The 25,836-nt window shown below is 45.9% G+C and overlaps 1 protein-coding gene across 2 annotated transcripts in view; it reads left to right on the plus strand.

Moving 5' to 3' along the window:
- The first annotated feature begins 271 nt into the window (after nucleotides 1-271).
- LGMN (legumain) overlaps nucleotides 272-25,836 on the plus strand; it is a 35,116-nt gene continuing 9,551 nt past the window's right edge. For both annotated transcript variants that reach the window (XM_033850699.2, XM_073800103.1), the window contains exons 1-7: nucleotides 272-407; nucleotides 9,818-9,984; nucleotides 20,975-21,072; nucleotides 22,207-22,288; nucleotides 23,514-23,599; nucleotides 24,773-24,848; nucleotides 25,484-25,546. In XM_033850699.2, the coding sequence (XP_033706590.1) occupies nucleotides 9,847-9,984; nucleotides 20,975-21,072; nucleotides 22,207-22,288; nucleotides 23,514-23,599; nucleotides 24,773-24,848; nucleotides 25,484-25,546 (543 nt within the window). In that variant the 5' untranslated portion in view covers nucleotides 272-407; nucleotides 9,818-9,846. The remainder of the gene's footprint in view (nucleotides 408-9,817; nucleotides 9,985-20,974; nucleotides 21,073-22,206; nucleotides 22,289-23,513; nucleotides 23,600-24,772; nucleotides 24,849-25,483; nucleotides 25,547-25,836) is intronic.

A 25,836-nucleotide genomic window follows, 5' to 3' on the forward strand; every position in this document is an offset into this window, starting at 1 on the left:
ATGTGCACAAGTTTGGAAACTGAGGGTTAAAGTGCTCCGCGCGCTGGCTTTGATCCTTGGGTGGAATCACTGCGCCCCCTGTTCCCACGCACTCCAGGACCCCCGTCCCCACCCACCCAGCCCTAGCTCACTGCGTACCCGCCTCCCTGGGTTTCTTTAGCCTCGGAGCTCAGAAGGCCCGGCGGGTGCACGCTGGGACTCGTAGTCCCTGCGACTCTCCGGCCGCTTTCCCGCTTCCCATTGGCTTTCTAAGACGCCCCGCCCCGAAGCTCCGCCAATCACCACGGCGCAGCAGACCCTCAAAGCGGGGAGCGAGGACGCTGCTCTGCAATCACTGCAGGGCTACCGTCGGAAGGTGGCTGGTTGGAGGCGGCGCGTTGCGAGGAGTTCCCACGGTCCCACCGCAGGTAACCTTGATTCCTGGCAGGGGACTGCGGCCGGGTCCCAAGCCCCGGACCAGGGTCGCCCATCTGCCGCAGCTCTTGGCTTCAAGGCAGGGATTTTCAGTTTCCCCGGCCTTTGCTGAGTAATCCATTTCTCACCCAGCGAAAGGGAGTTTCTGCAAACGATGAATTCCGAGGGAAACCCTGCGACCTCTCAGCCTGCCATGCTGTGGGGTTGTTGGTTGGCAGGGTGGGGCTCCTTCTGTTACGCGTGCTCTGGCAGGAGACCCAGGCCCCTCCGAGCTCAGAGAGAAACAGACCCGAGACGAGAGCACATTTACTAAGGTCTCATAGCCAGAGAGTGCCGGGAGGTGTCTGGGGCCTGGCTCCCATCTTCACAGACTAGAAACAGGTCAAGCTGTTGAGGCTTGTAATGCGGAGGATTGCACCAGTTTCCAGTTAGTTCTCAGTAGTCCAGGGGGGAAGGGGTTATGTTAACCACCACAACTAATATACCCAAACGTATAAAAACATCCCTCCTGAGAAATCAGGAAAGCTCTACTTCTCAGAGGCTTGAGCTGGTGGGACTTACAGGATGATTCACATCAACAATGGAAGTGAAAGTTACCTGGATTTGGTCCCCTCTCCTAACTCTTAGAGTTGAGGTTATACCCACAGGTGTTATTCAGTGCCAAGAACTGCAGAATCTGGGGGCTGGGAGAAGGAACTTTGTGTCGTATGCTTTGTTTGAGAGGTGAAAATAAATGCCCAGGATTTGAGAGTTGCCCTGTGGTATGTAGTGAGTGGAGTAGCCCCGCTTTCTTCACTCCAGGGCTGCATTCGTTAGCAAACATATATTGAGCCTTACTCAGCTTTTTGAGCAGGGATTATTTCGTAAAGGGGAGAGGCAGTCTACCATGAACCATTCCAGTGTTCAAGGGGCAGCATCTAACCCTGACTTGTGGGAAGAGAGAGAACTTTGCAGAGAAGGGAATGATTGAATGGAGCTTGAGGGATGGGCAGGAGCTAATGAGATGTAGGAGAAGAGCGTTTCGCCTGGGAAACAGCATGATGAAGACAGGGAAAGAGCACCAATTTTGGACCTGGAGTCCCGGAGCCTGGTTGGAGCAAGGGATTTCACGTGGATAGTGGAGAACAGAGAGGCACGTCTTGGCAGGATCTCCTGTGCTGCTGTAAGAGATTTGGATTTTGTCCTGAAAGCCCTGGAAGCCGAATTTAGTAGATGTGTATCTTAGATACTCTCTAATTTGGAAAGGTGTTGGAGAGAGGCCACACCAGGGAGCTCATTGCAGTAATTCCCAGGAGAATTGCTGAGGGTTTTAAAAACTGTTGCAGCGGGAAGGGAGAGAAGATGAAAAAACTGTGAACTGTTAAGGAGGTGAACACCATACCCAGTATTGTTCAGTAAAAATATACTGAAGCGAATGCTGTCTCTTGAGTTTTCCACCTATGACTATCTTTTTAGGAAATTACCCACATTTTTTCCCCCCTTAAACTGCAGACATTGCTTTGTAGACCAAAATTCGAATCCCAGTTTAGGATGGGGAAATTATCACATATGTCGAGGATGTTGAAATCTGAATGGTTAAGCATATAAGACTTGAATTTTCCTGTAATCCAGGAGAGACAAATTAAACCCCATAATTAGATCACTTTATATCTATCAGATTAGGAATTATGAAGTTTGATACTCTCGAGAGATGATAGAAATTTGGAAGAGTATCTTAGAACAGTACAGCTGCTAGCAAAATAGGTATATCTTTTTTTTTTTTTATTTTTGGCTGCGTTGGGTTTTCATTGCTGCACGTGGGCTTTCTCTAGTTGCAGCGAGCGGGGGCTTCTCTTCGTTGCGGTGAGCGGGCTTCTCATTGCGGTGGCTTCTCTTGTGTGGAGCACGGGCTCTAGGTGCACAGGCTTCAGTAGTTGCAGCATGCAGGCTCGATAGTTGTGGCTCACGGGCTCTAGAGCGCAGGCTCAGTAGTTGTGGTGCACAAGCTTAGTTGCTCCGCGGCGTATGGGATCTTCTTGGACCAGGGCTCGAACTTGTGTCTCCTGCATTGGCAGGCAGATTCTTAACCACTGCACCACCAGGGAAGCCCCCAAATAGGTATATCTTAAGACTCAGTGGTTCTACTCCTAAAGTACCTTAGAGAAAGAGACATTTGTGTACAAGGAGATGAGTATAAGAATGTTTTTGCAACATTGTTTGTAATAGTAAAAAAATTGAAACAGCCTAAATGTCTGTTAGTAGGGGAATGTTTATAAAGTGGATATATATTTTTTAAAGTATAATAAATTGATTGGAATGAAATAACTTACGGTAGTGGTTACCTTGTGGTATGGGGAGAATGGGACAGGACATGGGGGACTATTTTTCTGTAATGTTTTGTTTACGGGGAAAGAGGGTTAACGGATTTACAGAATATTAACAGTTGATGATCTGGATGATGGTAACAGGTATTTTATGTTATACTTTGTACATTTCTGTAGTTTAATGTGTATCCTTCAATTTTGTAAAATATAAATTATAGCAAAATTAAACTTAATAATTAACATCTGGCTATAAAAGTCATGTTCATTGATTTTGGGAAAAGACTACAAACTATTATTAATCCCAGGTTTCAAAATATAGTAATTTGGAAGAAATTCAAAAAAAGGAATTCAAGTGCCAATAAAAGCAGTGAAAATAAAACTGTAGAAAAACCATTAACCATTGGTCAGATTTAACTTTGCTAGATTCCTAATTGTAATCATTAGTAGATTTAAAAAATGTAGGGAGGGGGAAGGGTAAGCTGGGATGAAGTGAGAGAGTGGCATTTACATATATACACTACCAAAGGTAAAATAAATAGCTAGTGGGAAGCAGCGGCATAGCACAGGGAGATCATCAGCTCGGTGCTTTGTGACCACCTAGAGGGGTGGGATAGGGAGGGTGGGAGGGAGACGCAAGAGGGAGGGCATATGGAAATATATGTATACGTATAGCTGATTCACTTTGTTATACAGCAGAAACTAACACAACATTGTAAAGCAATTATACTCCAATAAAGATGTCAAAAAAAATCTTTGATGTAAAAAATAAAAATAATCAATAAATAATGCTTTCTTGACTATATTTTGAAATATGATATAGCTGCTAGTACCTTTTGTAATGTTAAAATATAATTTTTAAAAAGTAAAGTCATAATTTTATACAGATATAAAAATGAACCAGTGTTAAAGATTGTATTTAACTTATTAATGAGTAGATTCAGTGAGGTATTACAGCCAGTTCAAAGGAGAATCCAAAGTACATTTGTAGATGAGAAATACTGAAATGTGCATTGTGAAGCCTGGATTCTTTCTTTCACTAGAGTCACTTGAACCTTCACTTGATAGAATTCATTTGCATGTCTTTAGACATGAATTACTAGCATTGCTAGTATCCATGGTTTACAGAGTTGTGAAAAAAATTTCCATAGAATCAGAATTAGATAACCTTGAAGGACATGCTCTAATCTAGAATCTGCTTTGCCACTGAATCAGAAATTTTCCCTATGGAAAAAAGTTTGATTAACTAACTTGAACAAAATCCATATTTTGTTTGAGATTTGAGATAAGACCTATTTGGATTCTTTTTTTTTATTTCACTCTTGAAACAGGAAATCAAAGGATTTGAGAACTGAATGGGCCCTTAATAGTTTAGTTCTACCGTCTCATTTCACAGATGGACAATTAAGGCCCAGAGAGGGTCTCCCTTGACTTAGTAACTACCTGTCCCATATTAAAGAGTAATTGCACCTGACATTTTTTAAAAAATGGCAAGACGGGTTTTATTCCAGCAGTTGCATTAGAAGAGAGAGACTTCAGTATAGAACTGAGTTCAACTCCAAATACATCAAGGACAGATGAGACTTATCACCAATAGGCAGAGTGGGAGGGTCAGTGGCTGAAAAATGACTAAGAGGAGCTTGATTAGATGTCAAAGATGGGAGGTTCTTGCAGGATTCTTGCTAAACCTGGGCTCAGCAGGCCAAGGTCTAGTCGAGAAGAGGGCTCAGAGGAGCTCGACTTAAGTTTGGTGAAGGAGGGGTCCTTGTCATCTGTCCTTGTCTCTCTTGCATGATGATTTTGTTGTAAGCCCCCAGGGAACAGAGAGCAGAATCAAAAACCTGTAGGTTTGGAAGGCTCTTCACATATACCATTGTCTGCCCAGCTGCTTCTCCTGGCTTTGACGGTTCGCTGTCTCTAACCCAGAGCAAGTAGCAAGTACAGGGCTGATGGTGGGAGGTCATAATGGTGGTTAAGGTGCGGGCTTTGGTGTCAGACGTGGAGCTGAACTTGATTCTGCTATTTAGATGGTCCTCTAACGGTAGCCTATTACTTGCATTGCTGGTACCAGTTGATCTAGAATGGGCATTCTGTCCCAAACCTCCCAAATGGATAAACCCCAATTGATGGTACACTTCCTGAAGTCAAGTGGAGTCCTTCAATTGAATCACTGACCTCATGTAGCCCTGTAGCCTGAGAGGGTTGCAGGACCAGTGGAACCAGTGAGGACCTGTCCTTGGAGGCTGCTGAAATTCATTTGTAAAGGCTTGTCCGTTGACTTTGACTTTGTGTGGTTCAGGTTCTCCTTTGACGGGTTCTTCTTCTAAGAGCTCTTTATAACCAATTACCAACAAGAGCTTTAAAATAGGGTGGTGAAGAGTACTGTGGGTATCCTGCTACTGGGGGAAACTTGGAGGCCCTGGGGTATGGGGTGCAGCGCTCCCATCTGTGGTTGCAGGGTCTCCCAGATGTTCACATAAACAGTGCTTTTTTGTGACAAGCGAGGTGGTGTAGTGGAAGAAGCAATCTTTGGAATGAGATCTGTGTGTCACCCAGCAGTGCCACTTTCTACCTAGTTTCTCCACCTCTGCGAGTCCGTCTCAGCTGAAGGGAGTAATGAGCCTGCTCACAGGCTGCTGTGAAGATGGTAAAGTGCCTCACACACTGCATGGCTCATAGACACACACATATCCCACTCACCCACCGTGTGCAGCAGCACAGCACTCTTGGGGAAACTTCCGTCCCGCCCGTGGTTAGAGCAAAAGCTACCTGGGTCATTTTCTCCCTGCAAACAGTTAGCAGACTGAACACATACCCCTAACCATCCCCTTGGAGGTCTTTCCACGCTTGGCACGTTAAAAACTGCCTTCCTCTTTTAAAGGCGTCACTGTATCCCATTATAAGGATGTATCATAATTGATTTAACTAGGCAGGCTCCTGTAGATGACCATTTATGTTGCTTCCAGGCGGGCTCCCTTACCTTCTTAAAATCTCCCCCGGGCTTCCCTGGTGGCGGGGCAGGTGGTTGAGAGTCCACCTGCCGATGCAAGGGACACGGGTTCGTGCCCCGGTCCGGGAAGATCCCACATGCCGCGGAGCGGCTGGGCCCGTGAGCCGTGGCCGCTGAGCCTGCGCGTCCGGAGCCTGTGCTCCGCAACGGGAGAGGCCACAACAGTGAGAGGCCCGCGTACCGCAAAAAAAAAAAAAAAAAAAAATCTCCCCCTTTTGAAAATGATACCAGCCACTCCCACTGGGACTGCCTCCCCCTGCCTTTATTTCTTCCCCAGCACTCATCACCACCGGACAACCTGTGCGTTTCAGTGGTCTGTCTCTTCCTGCTAGAATGTCAGCTCTGCGAAGGGTTTCATCTGTTTGGGCCCTGTTCAGTGCCTGTGAGCACCTGGTGGGTGCTCAGGCCATGTTTGTTGGACGGGTGGGTGGGTAGACAGGAAGAAGTAGATGACAGCGCCCGTGTGACTGGTGCCATGGAGGGCCACGAGCAAAGGGCGGTCGCCAAGGGCTCGTTTGTCGGGGATCATTTACTTTTTCCTCATGAACTTTTCACTCTGATGAAACAAGAATAATAGGTATGCTGCAAGATTATGACTTTGTTTTCATGTTTTGACGTTGTCAAGAACATTGCTGACCAGGAAGTTGCTGTCTGAGACCTGCTGCTTTGAGATGTCTTCATTGCTGAGGGCAATGGAAGGATTAGATTACTTTCACATCTTTCCTTTGCCCCAGGCCCTGATGTGTTTCCCAGAATAGCATTAGTATGTTTTTTTAAGTTGCATTTCCCAGTCAGTGTCACCCTGTGAGGCTTTTATTTATTTATTTGTTTTAAAAATTTATTTTATTGATTTATTTTTGGCTGCCTTGGGTCTTCGATACTGCCCTCAGGCTTTCTCCAGTTGTGGAGAGCGGGGGCTACTCTTCGTTACGGTGCGTGGGATTCTCATTGCGGTGGCTTCTCTTGTTGGAGCGCAGGCTCTAGGCGTGCGGGCTCAGTAGTTGTGGCGCACGGACTTAGTTGCTCTGCGACATGTGGGATCTTCCTGGACCAGGGCTCGAACCCGTGTCGCCTGCATTGGCAGGCGGATTCTTAACCACTGCGCCACCAGCGAAGTCCCTGTGAGGCTTTTAACTTGTGGTTCAAGGAACCACAACTCTGTGTTTATAACAAGAAGAAAAAAAAGAAGATAGACAGGAACCATCGCCAGATGTTAACCATGAAAATATCACTTGTGTATGGATAAGGTACTTTGCCTCACCGAGGAGTAACTTGCTAGTATTTTAGTAGAAGAATGAAAGGTAAACTGGAACTTGTAAAACTAACCTGGTGGTGTTTTCTGTTTGCTAATTTAGGCATTTGAGCTGGTGATGTCTATTCTGTTGTTCACAGTCAGCCAACCATTCAATTTTAGTATTTTATTTCAATATGAAGGGGGAGGACTTCCCTCGTGGTCCAGTGGTTAAGGATCCATGCTTCCACTGCAGGGGCCACGAGTTCGATCCCTGGTCAGGGGAACTAAGATCCTGCATGCTGTGAGGCACAGGAAAAAAAAAAAAGAGGGGGAAAGGTCACACACCAGTGTCTCCAGAGGAATGAGCCCCTTCGGGATTAAGTCGCATGATTAAAACTCAGAAGAGAATGGTGTGCAAACCAGAGAGCCTGTTTCATGATTGTCGATGCAAGATGATAAAAACCCCAGGCTGTACCAGTCACGTGGGCTGAGAGCACATTCTGGCTCCCCGTGGTTTCAGTTTTCCCGGAACTTAGCCATGTCTACTGGTTTCTGTATTGTCTCTGGCTGCTTTCCTGATACAATGGGAATTGAAGAGTTGTGATGGAAATGATGTGACCTGCAAAGCTGAAAATACTTACTTTCCAACCCTTTACAGAAAGAGTTTGCCGACCCCTGCCGCATGGGACGGCTTCCTGGGAGGCTTGGCTACAGCCGGGAGGCTGCTGGCTGGAGGACCTCAGCAGTCACTGGCACACTTCCCCTCCCGTTTGGAGGCCACTGCAGAGCTCTGGGGATGGGAGTTTGGCTGTCTCTTGCCTGACCTCACTGCTGCTGCTTCATACATTTGTATAACTTCACCTTCTATTGCCCCATGGTGAGCCCTGGGCAGGTCGAGTGGACTCGGGAGAGCATCCTCCGATACACGCTAACGTACTCACAGACCAGCAGGTTCCAGTGTTGGGGCAGCCTGGGCAGTCCACTGCCCTCATCTGTGACGCACCTTGACCGTTTCAAGACAATCTTGAAAACAAACCTGGGGCACGTTATTGTAGCTACCCGTGCATCCATGACCTTGCAGTAGAGCTAAAGAAACCTGGATCCAGCACCAACTCAGATTCTTAATTCTTACACATTAAGAACTGAGTTCTTGGGAGACGTTATCCGGGGGATAGGGTAGTGTGGTTTCTTGACGGGGATGCCAGGCTTCTGGGCGGAGCCGACTAGAGCCTGCCAGGGTTAAGGAAGAGACCTGCTGTGAGTCCAAGTGTTGTCCTGGGCATCACCCAGAGCTTGTCAGAAATGCAGAGTCTCAGGCCCTGCCCAGGCCTACTGAATCAGAATCGGCCTTCTAACAAGCCCCCCAGGTGATCTCGGTGGACAGTCAAGTTGGAGAAGTGCTGGCCCGAGGTGCTTTTACTTGTTTAAACTTTGACCAGACTCAGGGCTTTCTGTTCTTTCACTTGGGGGGAAATCCATCATTTTGAGTTTCAGCACAGTGTCAGGCACAGATGCCGAGGATGGTTTCTTAGGCTTAGACGTGGTTCATGCCTTAGCTGGCTGTGCGATCCGTGAGGACAGAGGCCTTTTCCTGTCCCTGCTGCGTTCCTGGCACCCAGCACTTTGTTTGGCAGGGTTGGAGTTCAGGAGACTCTGGCCCAATGGGTGGATGAATGAGTGAATAAATTAGTGAATGAGTGAATGAGCGCTATTTCGTCAGAAGGCATCGGAGGCAGAGGTTAGCCTCCTAGACTTTGCTCTGCTCTGAGTTTCTATATCTCAGAGCAGACTGAGATGCTCAAAGACTGTTTTTCCTCTTGTCTCAGAGTGAGAGGCCTGGCTTCTGTCACAGGAAGGCTGTTTTTTAAAATAACATAGTCAGGACACAGGGCAGTAAGATAACATACTTGTCTGAATAATGCAAAGTGGCCTCAGTCTTGCCTTTTGTGCTTTAAAGCCCTTCAAAGTTTTGGCAATGAAGTATAAAATTGGGCATGTACTTCATTAAGAATAAAGTCTTGAGATGCAGAACCACGTAGCAGAAAGGCTGGACCAGGAATTCAGAAGGCATTGGTTCTGATCTCTGGCCAGAGCTGACTGTCTGCAGATATTGGACAAGTCACTTCTCTCATGCTTCAACCTCCCCGTCCTGTAACACAAGGATTAAAATATTTGCCCTGCCTCTTGTACAGAATAATGTAAATGGATTGTGTTATGCAAAGACATTCATTTGGGCTGCCAGTGTTAGACTATAGCTTATCCAGATAACTCCCAAACGTAAATTGCCCCCCCCCATGTTTATATTGAATGTATGTTGAAGTTTTACAAACTTTATTGTATAATTAATATATATTAATTGTAGTAAAAGAGACAAAAATAAAGATCATCCTTAATTCCACCTACCAAGAATAACTGCTGTTAACTTTTGTCTGCCTTCCACATTTTGCTGTGCACACATTATATGTCTATTTTCTTACAAATAGTTCATAGTATGTGGTAGGCGTTTTCCCAACAGTCAAGTTTGTTGATGGATTTTGTCTGCCATATTCCAAGTTGTGACAAAAACTTTAAAAGGTTGCCCCAAGAGCTTTCTCAATATTCTTTGGTTTATACTCGTAACTTCAACCCACAGTGAAGGTTGGGAGCTATGGGCAGCCCCCTGCTCCACCCGGGGAAGAGGGCCGCAGAGCTAAGAGTAAAATTCTGCTCTGTCATCATTTTTATCCTCAGCTTGTTGTGTCTGACGACTAAATCGTCTTATCTTTTTGACCCGTTTGCTGTGATCTTTGCCTAGGGGCCAGTCATGTTCTTCTGTTCACGTTATTCCTTTCTTGCCTGACTCAGCCTTTTTCTTCCCAGATTTCTACAGTGGAACTCCAAGGCGCAGAATGATTTGGGAAGTCGCTGTGTTGCTCAGCTTGGCCCTGGGAGCTGGTGCTATTCCCGTGGACGATCCTGAGGACGGAGGCAAGCACTGGGTGGTGATCGTCGCGGGATCAAATGGCTGGTATAATTATAGGCACCAGGTAAGAAAATGACTCATCGTTTCCTTTATGACGCTGGCATTCTGTAAACAATCCTGGACATTGTTACTAGAACAGACTTTTTAAAAAGCCAGTTATGTCCCTATTAGGTTGGCAAAGATAAGTGTGTTGGTGAGGCTATGGAGAAATGGGAACCCTCCCACGTTGCTGGGTGGATTATGAAATGGTACAGCCATTTTGGAAAACATTTTGACAGTTTCTCAAAGTGGCCTATCTGGGGTCACCTCAGTCTGATGCAGGGTTTCTCAACCTTGGCACTATTGACACTTGGGTCCAGGTAATTCTTTATTGTTGGGGGGCTGTCCTGCACATTGTAGGATGTTTGCCAGCATCCTTGACCCCTGCCCTCTAGATACCAGGAGCATCACCCAACCCACTGTCACGACCAAAGTTGTCTCCAGCCTGTGCCAAATGTCCCCAGTTGAGACCCACTGGTCTAATGCCTTCATTTTATAAATAAGGAAACTGAGACTTGAAGAGAGGCGGTGACTCGCCCGAGGCCACGCAGCAAGTTGAGGTGCAGACGGGACTCTGGTCAAAGCATCGCGAGGCCTCTTTGCCCTCCACGCCTCTGCCCTGCTGCTGTGCCCTTACCCCTTTCTCCTCATCTTTCCTGGCATTCCCAGCAAATCAGCCTGGCAGAAATCAGAGCGGAAAGAATCTGTATTCGTAAATACATTAAAAATGCAGCCTCCAGGTGAGAACGTAAAACGGTGCAGCTGCTTCGGAAAACAGTCTGGCTGTTCTTCGAAAGTTTCAACACACAGTGACCATATGACCCAGCATTTCACTCTTTAGGTATATACTAAAATAAATAAATAAACACATATGTCCCCCCTAATAAAACTTGTACTCAGATGATGAGAGCAGTTTTGTTCATGTTAACCAAAAAGTGGAAACAGTCCAAGTGTCCATCAACTGATAAATGGATAAACAAAATGTAGTCCATTCATACATTTGGCCATAAAAAACAACAAGGTACTGTATACATGCTTCAACATGGCTGAACCATAAAACATTATGCTAAGTGAGAGAAGGCGGTCACAAAGGACCATAGGATTCCATTTATATATGAAAGTCTAGCATAGGGAAATCTAGAGAAACAGAATGTAGATTAGTAGTTGCCAAGGTCTGGGCAGAGGGAATGACTGCTAATGGGTATGGGTCTCTTTTGGGGGTGATGAAAATGTTCTGGAATTTGAGAGTGGTGATGGTTGCGTGACTTTGTGAACATACTAGAAACCACTGAATTGTATATATTAAAAGGTTGACTTTTATGGTATGTGAATTATACCTTAATAAAGTTGTTATTTAAAAAGTCATTGAGGGAATTCCCTGGTGGTTCGGTGGTGAGGACTGCACTCTTTCACTGCTGAGGATCTGGGTTCAATCCCTGGTTGGGGAACTAAGATCCTGCAAGCTGTGTGGTGCAGCAAAAATAAATAAATAAATAATTTTAGGGACTTCCCTGGTGGTGCGGTGGATAAGGCTCCATGCTCCCAATGCAGGGGGCCCGGGTTTGATCCTTGCTCAGGGAACTAGATCCCACATGCGTGCCGCAACTAAGAGATCACATGCCACAACTAAGGAGCCCAGGTGCTACAACTAAGGAGCGCATGTGCTGCAACTAAGGAGCTGGCGAGCCACAACTAAGGAACCCGCCTGCCACAACTAAGACCTGGTGCAACCAAATAAATAAATATTTAAAAATTTTTTTTAATTAAAAAAAATTTTTAAAAAGAGTAAGAAAATTTAGAAAAAAGAAAAAGAAAAAAAAGTCATTGAATCTTTCAGTTCTCAGAGACAAGATGCACAGATGATCATGGTTGGTGCTGGGCTTGCATCTAAGAGCCCTTTACACAAATGAACTCATTTAACCATTGTGGGGTTACGTGCAGTAGGTCTGGTTGTTGTTCCCTTTTTACGGATGCATGGACTGAGGCTTTGAAAAGGTCAGTACTTCAACCCAACGTGGCCCAGATGGCAAGTGGTCGAGCCAGGATTCAAACCCAGACTGACTAGCTCCAGAGCAGCGCCGTCCAACAGGAGAGCCACCTGTGTCGTGGCAAATTTTCTAGTAGCCACATTTTTGTTTTTTTTAAAGTAAAAAGAAACAGGTGAAATTAACTTTCATATGTCCTCTTTAACCCAGTATAGCCAAACTATCATCATTTCATTTGTAAACAATATAAAAAGTTACTAATGAGATACTTTACGTTTTTTTAAAATATACTACGTCATCAGAATCATTTCATTTGTAAACAATATAAAAAGTTACTAATGAGATACTTTACGTTTTTTAAAAATATACTAAGTCATCAAAATCCAGTGCACGTTTACCTTCACGTTACATTCAGTTTGGACTGGTCATATTTGAAGTGCTCAGTCACCAAGTGTGGCCAGCGGCTGCTGTATTAGACAGCACGGACCTAGCATCTGTGTTCCTGATGGCTTAGCAGGGCTGCCTCACGTGCGTTTTCCTCCCAGGGTGTCAGTTTCATATCTGTTAAATAGGGGTTGGTTTAGATGAACTTCCTACCAGCTCTATAATTTGATGATTATTGAATGACTTATTTCTTGAATGCTTTTTGTATGTTAGCTGAATCGGAAATTTGGCTTGATTGAAAAATTATGATGGCAAAATGATCCCTTTTCTTTTTAATGCTTAACCCAGACCTGACCCAGTTAAAGAGGAGCAACCCGAGTACTAACTGCCCAGCTCAGCTTTCTCCTCCCTCTCTAACCATGAGTCCGAAAGATGCAGTGTTAAACATGGGTCATTGAGAGTGGATAGGCTGCTTCCTCAGCCACCCTGGTTTTTATACAACCAACTTAAAAAAGCATGTATTATTGGTTAAATATTATTAAGTATAGGTATCCGATTAACCTTTGCTAGTGTTGCTAGTTTCCCTGGGTAAAATATTCCATATCAAGGTGGAATGAGGCAAGCAAGGCAAACAGAAGTGGCCACAGACTGAAATTTTCATCCCTAAATGAGGGAGGATGCTGGCACTGAGGCTGTGAAGAGGAAACGTGGGTGCTGAATCATCTCTGGCCTCAGCCCATGTACCGGCCGGACGGGTTCTCTGCCAACATTTGCCGTCTCGACTTTGGAGGCCGAGCACTAAAATAGCATTTGAAAGAATTTGTCCCCTAGAACCTACACACACTTTTTTTTCTACACAGACTTTTTTTAAAATAAATTTATTTATTTTATTTATTTATTTTTGTCTGTGTTGGGTCTTCATTGCTGGGTGGGCTTTCTCTAGTTGCAGCAAGTGGGGACTTCCCACTGCGGTGGCTTCTCGTTGTGGAGCACGGGCACTAGGTGCGTGGGCTTCAGTAGTTGTAGCACGTGAGCTCAGTAGTTGTGGCTCATGGGTTCTAGAGCACAGGCTCAGTAGTTGTGGTGCATAGGCTGAGTTGCTCCGTGGAATGTGGGATCTTCCACGGCACAGGGATTGAACCCGTGTTCCCTGCATTGGCAGGCGGATTCTTAACCACTGCGCCACCAGGGAAGCCCCTCTACACAGACCTTTAAACTTACATTTTTATAGAGGTTTATATTTTCCTTGAGTGAACACAGCACTCATTATCACAAATTTCTTTTGTTTAGGGAAGATTTGTACACCAGGCACAATTAAATCACCGCAGAGAGCTTTTCTGTGCTTTCTGATGGTTATTTAACCTATGTTGGTTAAACTGAATTGTATTTCTCTGTTTTCCATTTTTGACTGGGATAATGGGATGACAGAGAGGGAGTTGGCTGGTCTGCGGTGATGCTGGTGGGCGTGCGGCCTCTTGAGTATAGGGGGGAAGGTCTTGGGAGGACAGGCTCCTGCAGTGGCAGAGGCAGAAGCCAGGCTGCAGTGCATGGAGGACAGAGAGAGAGGCCCCGCAGTGCAAGCTAAGCTGCACACGGGGACACCGGTACCATCTATTCTTCCGACAGGCTTGTAAGGGGGAAAAAGAAGTATGTAGGTCACCAGAGGAGGTACAGGACTGGAGGAGGGTTTCTTTTAGGGCAGAGATTTGAGCACGCCGAGAAGGAAAGTATAAGGCCCAGTGGGGGCAGCGGGGGGTGGTGTTAAGTAGATTGAAGGTGAAGTTCACCCTTGCCCAGGCCAACAGGAGGACGCTGAGGATGGTGGGAGTTGGGAGGACAGGCAGATGTGAACCAGGTGTCACTAGGAAAAGGGGGCTTGGGGGGCGGTTTGAGGTCACTGCTGGGCAGTGGGGCACTGAAGGAGGAGGTCTGGCGTGTTGGCAGTAGGACAGGAGTGGTTTGAGAACAGCAGGAGGGGTGAGGGGCTGGGAAAATGCTGGTGCCTCTTCCCCTCTGCTGGTCTCAAGCTGGGGGCTGGCGCGGTAAGGAAGGGAGCTCCACCTCATGCGGGAAGGCTTTGAGAACATCCACATCCTGGGGCCAGGAGGAAGCAGGGAGGGAGAGGGAGAAGTCTAGAACTCACACACGTCGGAGTCGGGAGGAGAAGATATGATGATGGAGGGTCAAGGGCAGAGTCATTACATTTCTGAGAGACTGCCTTTCATTTTATATACTTTTAAAGTGTGTACAATGACCACTTTTTAGAAACAGCTTTATTGAAGAGGTATACGTTTACATGTCATACAATTCACCTATCCTATAGCTTTGTGATTTTGTAAATTCATACAGTTGTGCAAGCATTACCACAGTCCGGTTTTAGGACCCTTCCATCATTCTAGAAAGTTCCCCATGCCTGTGCCCATCCCAGCCCCATGCAACCAAGGATTTGCCTTCTGTCTTTATTGTTTTGCCTTCTCCAAAAACTTCCTATAAATGGAGTCATACAATATGCAGTCTTTGTGGTGTCTGGCTTCTTTCGCTCAGCATAATGTGTTTGAGGTTGATCCATCTTGTTGCAAAATATCACGTATATTTTAAAAACAGAAACATGGATGGAGAGCAGAGCGGAGTAGGACTGACTTGGGGGAATGCAGTTAGCCCAGGAGGGCTGTCCTTGTACAAGCCAGAGGCTGGGCAGGGTCGTGGGGAATGTGGGCCGTGGACTTACACAGACCCCGGGTATAATTCCTGCTCTCCGCTCACCTGCTGTATTAGTTTGAACAAATTACGTAGTCTCGCTCTAAACCTCTGATTCTCCTCTGGAAAATTTGAGGTGGTGGTGAGCTCAGTGAGGCATCCCCGCAAAGCCCAGACCCAGGGCTTAGCCTCTGCCGTGCTCAGAGCACGTGTCAGGAAGTGGTCATATACACGCAGTGGTAATATACCCTCAAGTGGTAATATCCTCTCAATGAGCAGCCCGTGAGAACCACTTCCCAGCCCCTACCTGGTTTGAAAGTGGACCCCTTGGCAGTGACTAGAACATGCCCAGTATTTAACCTTTGCTCCAAGCCGGTTATCCTTATTTTGCTTACAGTTGGCCTGAGGTAAGGCAGCACAATCAGTGTCCAGACAGTGGCCTGCACCAGGACATCACGGGATGCATTAGTAAGCCCCGTCGGAACTCCTTACGCAGGCCATGAAACAAGCTGAGTCAGCAATCTCTGTTCAGTAGTCCAGAGGGCTCTGCCCTTTCTTTAAAGCCTTGCTCAATACCCTCCTCTCACATGGCATCTCGTATGGCATTTCTGTTTTAAGGGGAAAAAATGCATAGAGATCAGATATGTTTCAGGGAATCCATTCAAGTAACCTTTAACACCATCTCCAAGTCATTTGACTTGGCCTAACCCTACCTTTTATCTCTCTTGGATACCAGTAAATGCTTGACTCCAACCAAAAACCCTTCTGAATTAAGAAAGTTAGAGGCAACCAAGAAACTCCAAGGACCCAAGAGAGAATCACCGCTTGGCTCTGAGACCACTGTGTGTGGAGGCAGGGCGTAGGGCGTGGTCGGGGGCGGGAGATCTGGGTTGGAAGCCATGAGCCCTTCCTGAGCTTGTCCGCATCTGTGAAATGGGTGTAAAAGCACCTGCCTGTCAAGGTGGTGGTGAGGAGCCAGACGGTGTAGGGGAGCACTAACAGGACAGGCTGAATATATTTTCTAAAATATATGGTCTTATTGAAGCCTATTTTACAGAGCATGTATAATTCACCCATTTCAAGGGCTCAACTCAATGATTTTTTTAGTACATTTACCAAATTGTGCAAACATCACCATAAGCCAGTTTTAGAACATCTGCATCTCCCCAGTAAGATCCCTTGGGCCAATTTCCCTACCTCCAGGCCGAGGCAACCACTAATACACTTTCTATCTCTGTAAGTTCGCCCTTTCTGAACATTTCACGCAAGCGGAGCCCTGCAACGTGGTGTTTTGTGTATGGCTTCTCTTAGGGTAATGTTTTTGTGGTTCTCTGTGTTGTAGCCTGTATCAGTACTTCATTCCTTTTCTTGCCAAATAGTGTTCCCTTGTATGGATAAACCACGTTTGTTTCTGTTTACCAGTTGATGGACGTTTGGGTTGTTTCCATTTTTTTGTCTATTTGAATCATACTGCTAAGAACATTTGTGTGCAGGTCTTTGTATATACGGACAAATGTTTTTGCTTCTCTTGTGCAGACACCTAAGAGTAGAATTTACTGGGTCATATGGTAAATTTATACTTAACTTTTGAAGAAACTGTTAAACAATTTTCCAAAATGGCTGCATCATTTTACATTACCACAAGTAGTAGATGAAGGTTCCTGGTTTATACTCACCATCACTTGTTACTGTCTGTCTGGCTATGAAGTGGTATCTCATTGTGGTTTTAGTTTGCATTTCCCTAATACCTAATGATCGTGGACATCATCTTTTTATGGGCTTATTAGTATATCTAGTTAAGTGAAATGTTTATTTAAATCATTTATCTATTTTTGATTGGACTGATTGTTTTATTGAGGTATAAGAGTTCTCTGCATATTCTAGGTACAAGTCCTCTATCAGATATGTGTTTTGCAGACATTTTCCTCTTACTCTGCTGTTTGTCTTTTCATTTTCTTACTGGCGTTTTTTGAAGCACTCGTTTCTAATTTTGATGATGTCCAGTTTGTCAGTCTTTTCCTTTTATAGACCATGCTTTCGGTATCATATCTATGACACATTTGCAGTTATAACTCAAGGTTCCAAAGATTTTCTCCTAGGTTATCTTCTAAAAGTTCTATTATTTTAGCCCTTACATTTAAGTCTACGATCCACTTCGAGTTAATTTTTGTATATGGTGTGAAGTGAGGGTCTAAGTTCATCATTTTGCTTATGGATATCCAAATTGTCCCAGCACCATTTGTTGAAAAGACTCTTCTTCCCCAGTGTAGTTTTGAAAACAGGAAGTGAAAGTCCTCCAACTTTCTTTTTTTTCAATACTTTTTTTCACTATTCTAGGTCTTTTGCAGTTCTGTACAAATTTTAGGATCATCTTGTCCATTTCTGCAGAAATCCCTGCTGATCGGTTTTTAAAAATTTTAAGGGTAGTAAGTCTTCTGATCCATGAACATGAGATGTTCCTCTATTTAGATCTTCTTTAATTTCCCTCAGCACTGTTTTATAATTTTCAGTGTACAGGTCTTGCACTTCTTTTTTTTTTTTTTTTTTTTTCGGTACACGGGCCTCTCACTGTTGTGGCCTCTCCCGTTGCGGAGCACAGGCTCCGGACGCGCAGGCTCAGCGGCCATGGCTCATGGGCCCAGCCGCTTCACGGCATGTGGAGTCTTCCCGGACCGGGGCACGAACCCGTGTCCCCTGCATCGGCAGGCGGACTCTCAGCCACTGCGCCACCAGGGAAGCCCTGGATTATTTCTTGATTTTTACTGTTGCAGTGACGCTGTGAGCACTCTCCCATTACACATAGTCTAGGGCAGCGGTCCCCAACCTTTCTGGCACCAGGGACCGGTTTCTTGGAAGACATTTTTCCTGCGGAACTCGGGTGAGGGTGGGGATGGTTCAGGCGGTAATGCGCGCGATGGGGAGCCATGGGGAGCGGCAGATGAAGCTTCGTTCGCTTGCCGGCCACTCACCTCCTGCTGTGCGGCCCAGCTCCTAACAGGCCGCAGACCAGTAGTGGTCTGCGGCCCTGGGGGTTGGGACCCCTGGCCTAGGGTATAGCTTGGAGGAGAATTGCTGGGTTGGAGGGTACATGCTTCAGTCTGATCCAATAATGTCAAGATGTTTTCCCGAGCCCAGTGCCAATGACACTATACTTCCACCATCAATGTTTTAGTTTCCTATTGTTGTTGTTACAAATTACTACAAACTTAGTGGTTTAAAACAATACAAATTTATTATGTTACAGCTCGAGGTGAGAAATCTGAAATGCGTCTCACTAGGTTAAATCAAAGTGTCCAAAGGGCTGCTTTCCTTTCTGGTGATTCTTGAAGAGGTCCATTTTCTTACCTTCTCCAGCTTTTAAAGGCTGTCCACATTCCTTGGCTTGTGGCATCTTCTTCCATCTTCAAAGCCAGCAGTGGCAATCCAGTCTTTCTTACATTATATGCCTCTGACACCAACTTGCCTGCTTCCTTCTTCCACAAATAAGGACCCCTGTGATTACATTTGGCCTGCTGGAATAATCCAGGATAACCTCTTTATTTTAGGGTCAGCTGATCAGCAATCTTAAGTCCATCTGCTATCTTAATTCCCTTTTGCCATGAAGTGTAACATATTTACAGGTTCTGGGGATTAGGATTTGGACGTCTTTGGGGGGCTGTTATTCATCCTACGGCAGTTGGTGTTTGAGGGTCCTTGTTATTTGATAGAAATGGGGACTTAAACATTTTAATGTGTGTGTTTAATATTTAGTAACTTTTAAAAAATCATCTATGATTAGATTTTCAGCCCCCTACTCTTCCTGGGCCTTTACAGTTTTAATGATTTCTTGATTGTCCCTGTCTGAAGCAATATCACGTTCTGGAGTCAGAATGCCTGGGATCTTTCACTGTGAGCTGTGTGACTTGGACAGGTCACCTCCCCTCCCTAAGCTTTGATGACCTCATCTATGAAATGGGAATAATTATCACATAGAGTTGTTAAGAGAATTAAATGAGATTGTGCATAGAAAGTCTGAGCATAGTGCCTGACAAATAGAAGAAAGTCAATAAATGTATGCGTTTTCATATTTATTCAGTCATCTGTTCATCTAACAGCTCTTGAGTACCAGGTCTTAGACTCACCCACTCAACATTTAGCAGCTGTATTTTGAGCACCCATTGTTTGCTCTAAAGTCCATTTGTGTGGGGCATCTACAGGCAAAGTGCTGGGTTTGGTGGTGAGTGAGCTTTATTTTATTTTTTAATTACTTTTTATTGGAGTATAGTTGCTTTACAATGTTGTGTTTCTGCTGTACAGCAAAGTGAATCAGTTATACATACACATATACCCCCTCTTTTTCGGGTTTCCTTCCCATTTAGGTAACCACAGAGCGTTGAGTAGAGTTCCCTGTGCTATATAGGAGGTTCTCATTAGTTATCTATTTTATACATAGTAGTGTATGTATGTCAATCCCAATCTCCCAATTCATCCGACCCCTCTTCCCTCCTTGGTATCCATACGTTTGTTCTCTATATCTGTGTCTCTATTTCTGCTTTGCATATAAATTCACCTGTACCATTTTTCTAGATTCCACATATGACTGATATTATATGATATTTGTTTTTCTCTTTCTGACTTACTTCACTCTGTATGACAGTCCCTAGGTCCATCCACGTCAGGCAAGCTTTATTTTGATTGATGTGCTGAGAGCTGTGTAGAATATGATCTGTGGAGGCCCAGTTCCTAAAGCCCTCTTCCTTAGAGAGGCAAGTAGTTGGGCAAACTGTTTCTTTTATGCTTTGTCCTAGGAAAGACATAATTAAATAAAAGCAGAAAGTTAGGTGACATATTTCCCTTCTGTTCTCAAATGATTTCCATGTCGTGGAGTGTAGTATGTGTCATCTGAAAAAGGAAGCAAAGAATGTCTTCACCCTTTTATGGACAAGGAATCACATTAGCAAAGTTTTTCTTTTACCCTTAATATGGTCACCCTTGTTGTTATTTATTTTTTTTAATTAATTAATTTATTTTTGGCTGTGTTGGGTCTTTGTTGCTGCACACGGGCTTTCTCTAGTTGTGGCGAGCAGGGGCTACTCTTCATTGTGGTGCACGGGCTTCTCACTGTGGTGGCTTCTCTTGTTGTGGAGCATGGGCTCTAGGTGCGTGGGCTTCAGTAGTTGTGGCATGAAGCCGTCAGTAGTTGTGGCTCGCTCTGGAGTGCAGGCTCGTAGTTGTGGTGCACGGGCTTAGTTGCTCCGTAGCATATGGGAATCCTCCCGGAGCAGGGCTCGAACCTGTGTCCCCTGCGTTGGCAGGCGGATTCTTCTCCACTGTGCCACCAGGGAAGTCCCAACCCTTGTTATTTTTTAAACTAAAAAGCACATCCCTCATTTCAATTCCTGAGCTGAACTTTTGAGTTTTCACTCAGTTCTCTGAACAGCAACTATGGCAGTTAAAGTTACTGGAACCAGAAGAATCCTGTGTGATACAGAACTAGCCGCTAAGCTTTTAATCTGCTGGTTCATCATTCTAAGTCATTCTGTTCTTCAGACCTAAATCAGTGCTTTCAGGAGACTTTTCTATGGTGTGGAAAATGAAAATAACTTATTCAGGACTTTCAAAGGCCCTTGTTGCCTGTAGATGTGATGGTGGTGGTGGTGGTGGTGGTGGTGGTGGTGGGGTGTGTGTGTGTGTGTGTGTGTGTGTGTGTGTGTGTGTGTGTGTGTGTGTGTGTGTGTGTAATCCACATATACGCTAACTGCCTGATGAATGAAAGTTTCATGGGGGGGTGGATTTTTAAAAATTGAATTGAAAAAGATAAATGAGTGTGTTTTAAAATAATTTAAATACCTGCCCAGTAGGGAGCGGTTCACAGCACATCTTCCGTGAGAAGGAACATTGCTCATTAGAACACCAAAATTGGCTTCCTTCCGGGAGAAATCTAACACTTGACAAAACCACTTCTCCCAGGCCGATGCGTGCCACGCCTACCAGATCGTTCACCGAAATGGGATTCCTGATGAGCAGATCATCGTGATGATGTATGATGACATCGCCAACTCTGAAGAGTGAGTAGGGAGTGCTTTGAACTTGATGGTGAGGAACTTCAGGGCATTTTATTTTTATTTTATTTATTTATTTTTTTTGCGGTACGCGGGCCTCTCACTGCCGCGGCCTCTCCCGTCGCGGAGCGCAGGCTCCGGATGCACAGGCCCAACGGCCATGGCTCACGGGCCCAGCCGCTCCGCAGCATGTGGGATCCTCCCGGACCGGGGCACGAACCCATGTCCCCTGCATCGGCAGGTGGACTCTCAACCACTGCGCCACCAGGGAAGCCCCAGGGCATTTTAAAAAATGCACACAGACACTCAGGAACCCTTAGATCAGCGGCCTAACATTAGAATATAAACAGACTCCCGGATGAAGTTCCACATGGTGCTTCATCTAGAGCTTTGACCATATCTTGGTGGGACCCAGCAATGGCGGGGACGTAGGAAATGGTGGTGAAGGTCCTTGGGCTGGGGCTTTGGAAGGATTTAAAGCATGAGTTCCCTCTCAGCTTGGGGAACTGACTCATCATTGGGTTCTGTGGTGCTTGTTCCTAAGCTCTGAGCAGGGACGCCTCAGAGGCCCTGTACACAGAAGGCTCAATTGTATCTTAGAATACATTGGAGCATCTAGCCCACTCTGGTCTCCCAGCTCCTTGTATGGATACTAACCCTAACCCTATCCAGTGTCCCAGCTCCTTGGTTCCCAGACTATGGCCCTGTACTGTGATCACGTTAACAGCTCATAATCCATCCTGAGCTTTAACACCTAAGCTCTTGTATTAAAGCCTTGTTTTCTGTTCTGTCTTTTTCTGAAAGTAGTTTTGCTCTGAGAGATCTCTTGATGACATCTTGTCCCCAAGATGCAATCTGGTGTCCAGCAGGAAGCCAGGCACACAGGGGCCTGGGTCCCTGTCCTCGGTTTGCAGAGCTCAGTCCTTCACTGCCCCTGCCAGGAACTCAGGAGTTGTGGGACACCAAGACCCCCGAGCTGCTAAAATCACCAACACGTTGGTGACCTCAGAGGCAATGAGGAATGTCTGTGACAACCACGGTCGTTTAGTATTTTAAAGCGTAACAGGGGCGTATTCACGAAGCCATAGATTTCAGAGATACGTCAAATTGTGTGCCTCAGTCGTGTCCTTTGATTTTCAGCAATCCCACCCCAGGAATTGTGATCAACAGGCCCAACGGCTCAGACGTGTATGAGGGGGTTCTAAAGGACTACACGGGCGAGGTGAGGCGCATCACGGGGTCAGAGCCAGCGGGGTCTGCTGTTTCATTTCAGTGATGATTTTTCCCTCTTTCTTGTACTTCTGGGATCAGAACCTCATTAGACTGATTTCTGGTTAATGTTTCGTGTTTGTATTAAGATTTGTGCTTGAGGTGTAATTTCTGAGAATTTTGAAAGAACGCAGAGGGAAAAAAAAGGACGTTAGTTGTAGTCTACTGATCCTTAGTTTCTAATCTTGTTGTACTTTAAGCCTCATAATAGATTTCCTTCCATAATACCTGATTTTCTTAGGATATTGCCAGTGATCTGATTATAGATTATCCGTGCCCTTTCCTGAAAATCAATTTTCTCAGCATCAGCTCTAGTACAAAATATATCTCTAAATTTTGTAAGATAGTTTTTCATTAATCATTATAGTATATAACTTCCAGCACATTACATGCCTTCCAGTCGATTGAGGCTGTATACATTGACACGTTTTTAAAAGCACCATTATGACTTCAGCCTCATGGATTTCAGAGTCTCTTTTTTGTAATGTCAGAGGGATTGAAACTAATATTCCTTGTGACAGAGAAAGTCTGAAGTTTAGCAGTTCTTTCAGTTTTATTTTTCTCTTTTAAATTCAAGAACATTTAAATCAGACACATCATACGTGTTGTATAGATGATTCCATTTTTTATAAAATTGTTTCTATATAGTTATATAGGGAAACATTTGGAATTTAGGTGGTGGGATTTTTGATGTTTTTTCTTCCTTGTGCTTTTCTGTATTACATTTTTTTAACGATTGCCTATCCATTTTACAAAATCCCCTTTAAGGACGTTGAGTGTCCTTGGGAACTGGCCTTTTAGGAGGCAAGCTGGTTGCAAAGGTCGGCGCTGATGTTTCTGCCGCCCGCTTTGCTGTCTCTCTGAGGCAGCGTGCTCTTCCTCTGCTCTTTGCCCCTACCTACCGACATCTTTGGGTTTCTCCACATGAACTTTATAACGGTTAAGAAGGAATGGCAGGCTTGCTGAGTTGGCATCAGCCAAAGACAAGATGATACTTGAGACGAGGTCATGCACATGCCCAGGAAACACTGGATCTTTCTTGGTTGCAAAGTGTTTGCCCTTAAACCTTAAGCCTTGGAGGTATGTGGACGGTGGCCTGGGCCCTCTGCGACAGACTCAGCAAACGCACTGATTTGGAGTGACAGCTGCATCTGATTTCAACTCCCCATTCTTTGTAGGATGTCACCCCGCAAAACTTCCTTGCTGTGTTGAGAGGTGATGCAGAGGCAGTGGAGGGCAAAGGATCTGGAAAGGTCTTGAAGAGGTAATGTCTGTTTATGGCTGTCACACTTTTCTGAATGACGTGGTACTCCAGAACTGAGAATTCAAACAGGCCTTGCCCTTTGTTCCCGGACTATTTACCTGTGAGAGATGGCAGCGTGGGGACCTTTGCCCTGACAGGCTGCACAGACCTGGTGGCTTCTTTTGGCAGCCCATTTCTGTAACGAATTAACCCTGTGATCCAGGGTCCCTGGTTAGTCTTAGTGAAATGTTCCCCGTCACTTAAACCTGCTACGTTTTGTTATCTGTGGATCCTGGTTCTGGTCGGTTCCACTACCAGGGGAACACGCCAAGACAGGCGTGAGGCTCTGTGGCCAATCAGGTTGTAGGGCCCCCGCCCCGCCTCCTGCCGACCCTGTGCTCTGATGGCGGGTCAGCCCAGTGGGAGGAGGACATTTGTAAGTTGAGAGCAAACCTCCGTATGGGAGAAAATTCATCCCATTGCTTGCCCTGTTGGCTGTGGGTTAGAGATGTCTTGTTTAGCATCTCTTTATGCAGCATTTTGACGTGATGTCAGGGACCTTAGGAGCGTGACTTCAGAGAGTCTCAGGTACTTGGCAAATGGTGCTGTTTCCCTTATGCCCGAGGGGAGGCCTGGGCACAAGTAGCTCGTGTGAGTTAGAGCAGAGGCGGACATCTGCGCGGGATGAAGCAAATTGCCTCCGAGTGAGTTACTGCATCTCTGCAACCTTGAAGCAGGGCCCTCTGAGTGGAAGCCTGGTGAGGGGGCGCAGGTGGGCGTCCCAGGCCGTGTGCAGGCCGAGGGGCCCGGAGAGGCAGTCAGAGCTGCAGGACCGTGCTTGGCGGTGTGTCCTGGCTCCCTTACTTGTTTCGGAGAGATCTGGTGGCACAGAGTGGCCGCCCGGGATGAGGCCCTGTTGCCAGAGGCCTTGCTGTCCAGATCACCCTGGGCTGTCTGCCGAGCACCCTCCCGGCTGTGACTGAGATCCTCCAGACTCTGGGACGCACCTCGTGGTTCAGAACGGCACCCAGCGGGAGCAGAGGAAACAGGCTGGGCGGCGGGCTCCTGGGCCCCTCCTCCCACCTGGCTGGGAGACTGTAACCTCAGATCTCTCCTGAGTTTTTTGATCGGGGTGGCATTTCAGTCCAAATGGTCCACTTGGACTCTCATGCTCGTGTGCGTGTCTCTTGGCAGTGGCCCCCGGGACCACGTGTTCGTTTACTTCACTGATCACGGAGCCACTGGAATACTGGTGTTTCCTAATGACGATGTGAGTTTTTCTTAATGTTTTAAAGACAAGCTGGGGGGAACTCTCTGGCGGTCCAGTGGTTAGGACTCCACACTGTCACTGCCGAGGGCCCGGGTTCAATTCCTGGTCGGGGGACCCACAAGCCATGTGGTACGGCCAAAAAAAAAAAAAAAAACAAGCTGGGAGAATGGGAAACAAACAAAACCTCAGTGTTGGCAGGCCACCTGTGATGTGTGTCTCTAACATCCTACAGCGTAGGTTCGTATGTGGCCGCTGAGGGTGAGGTCACATTTCGCAGCTTGCAATCTATCCAGAGGCATCTCTTCCGGCAGGTTTTCCCTGCGTGTCTCCTGACATCACAGCATGAGTCGCTGTCCCTGAACTTGGGTGCAGTGCACTAGACGCAGTCATAGAACACAGTCCCTGAATGCTCCGGACAAAGTGATGAGGAAGCACATCTGCTTCCCCTTTTTATTATGTGATTAAAGCCCTCCATGATGTTCTGGGATAATGCTGTTCACCACGATTATTTAGAAATCTCTCAGGATTTCTAAATAAGAATTTATAAAGCATCATTAAGACTTGATTAGTGGGTTATCCAGCAAATGGTTTCTCTTGATGTGTTTGGTCTGAATGTCCATATTCTTACCTTTCAGCTTCACGTCAAGGACCTGAATGAGACCATCCATTACATGCACAAACACAAGAAGTACCAAAAGGTGATGTCAGTGCTTGGGGTAGCCTTGGGGGAGGAATGTGAGGGATGCAGTGGAAGCAAAGCCCATGGTTCTTCGACAGGCCTCCTAGCTCTGGATGGGCTGTGGTTTTTGGAAAGGGTGTCCTTTCAATCAGTCTTGACCTCTGGTCTCCCAGGATTAGCTTTTTGTGATTCTACAGCTTCAGCTGTTATATCAGAATCACTGGCGACCTTGTTAAAGTACAGTGTGGGCCCCAGCCCCAGAATTTGGCTCAGTTGTTCTGGGGAGAGGCCTGCGGGTTTGCCTTTCTG

Source organism: Tursiops truncatus, chromosome 2 (assembly GCF_011762595.2).
Source record: "Tursiops truncatus isolate mTurTru1 chromosome 2, mTurTru1.mat.Y, whole genome shotgun sequence".
Taxonomy (NCBI): domain Eukaryota; kingdom Metazoa; phylum Chordata; class Mammalia; order Artiodactyla; family Delphinidae; genus Tursiops; species Tursiops truncatus.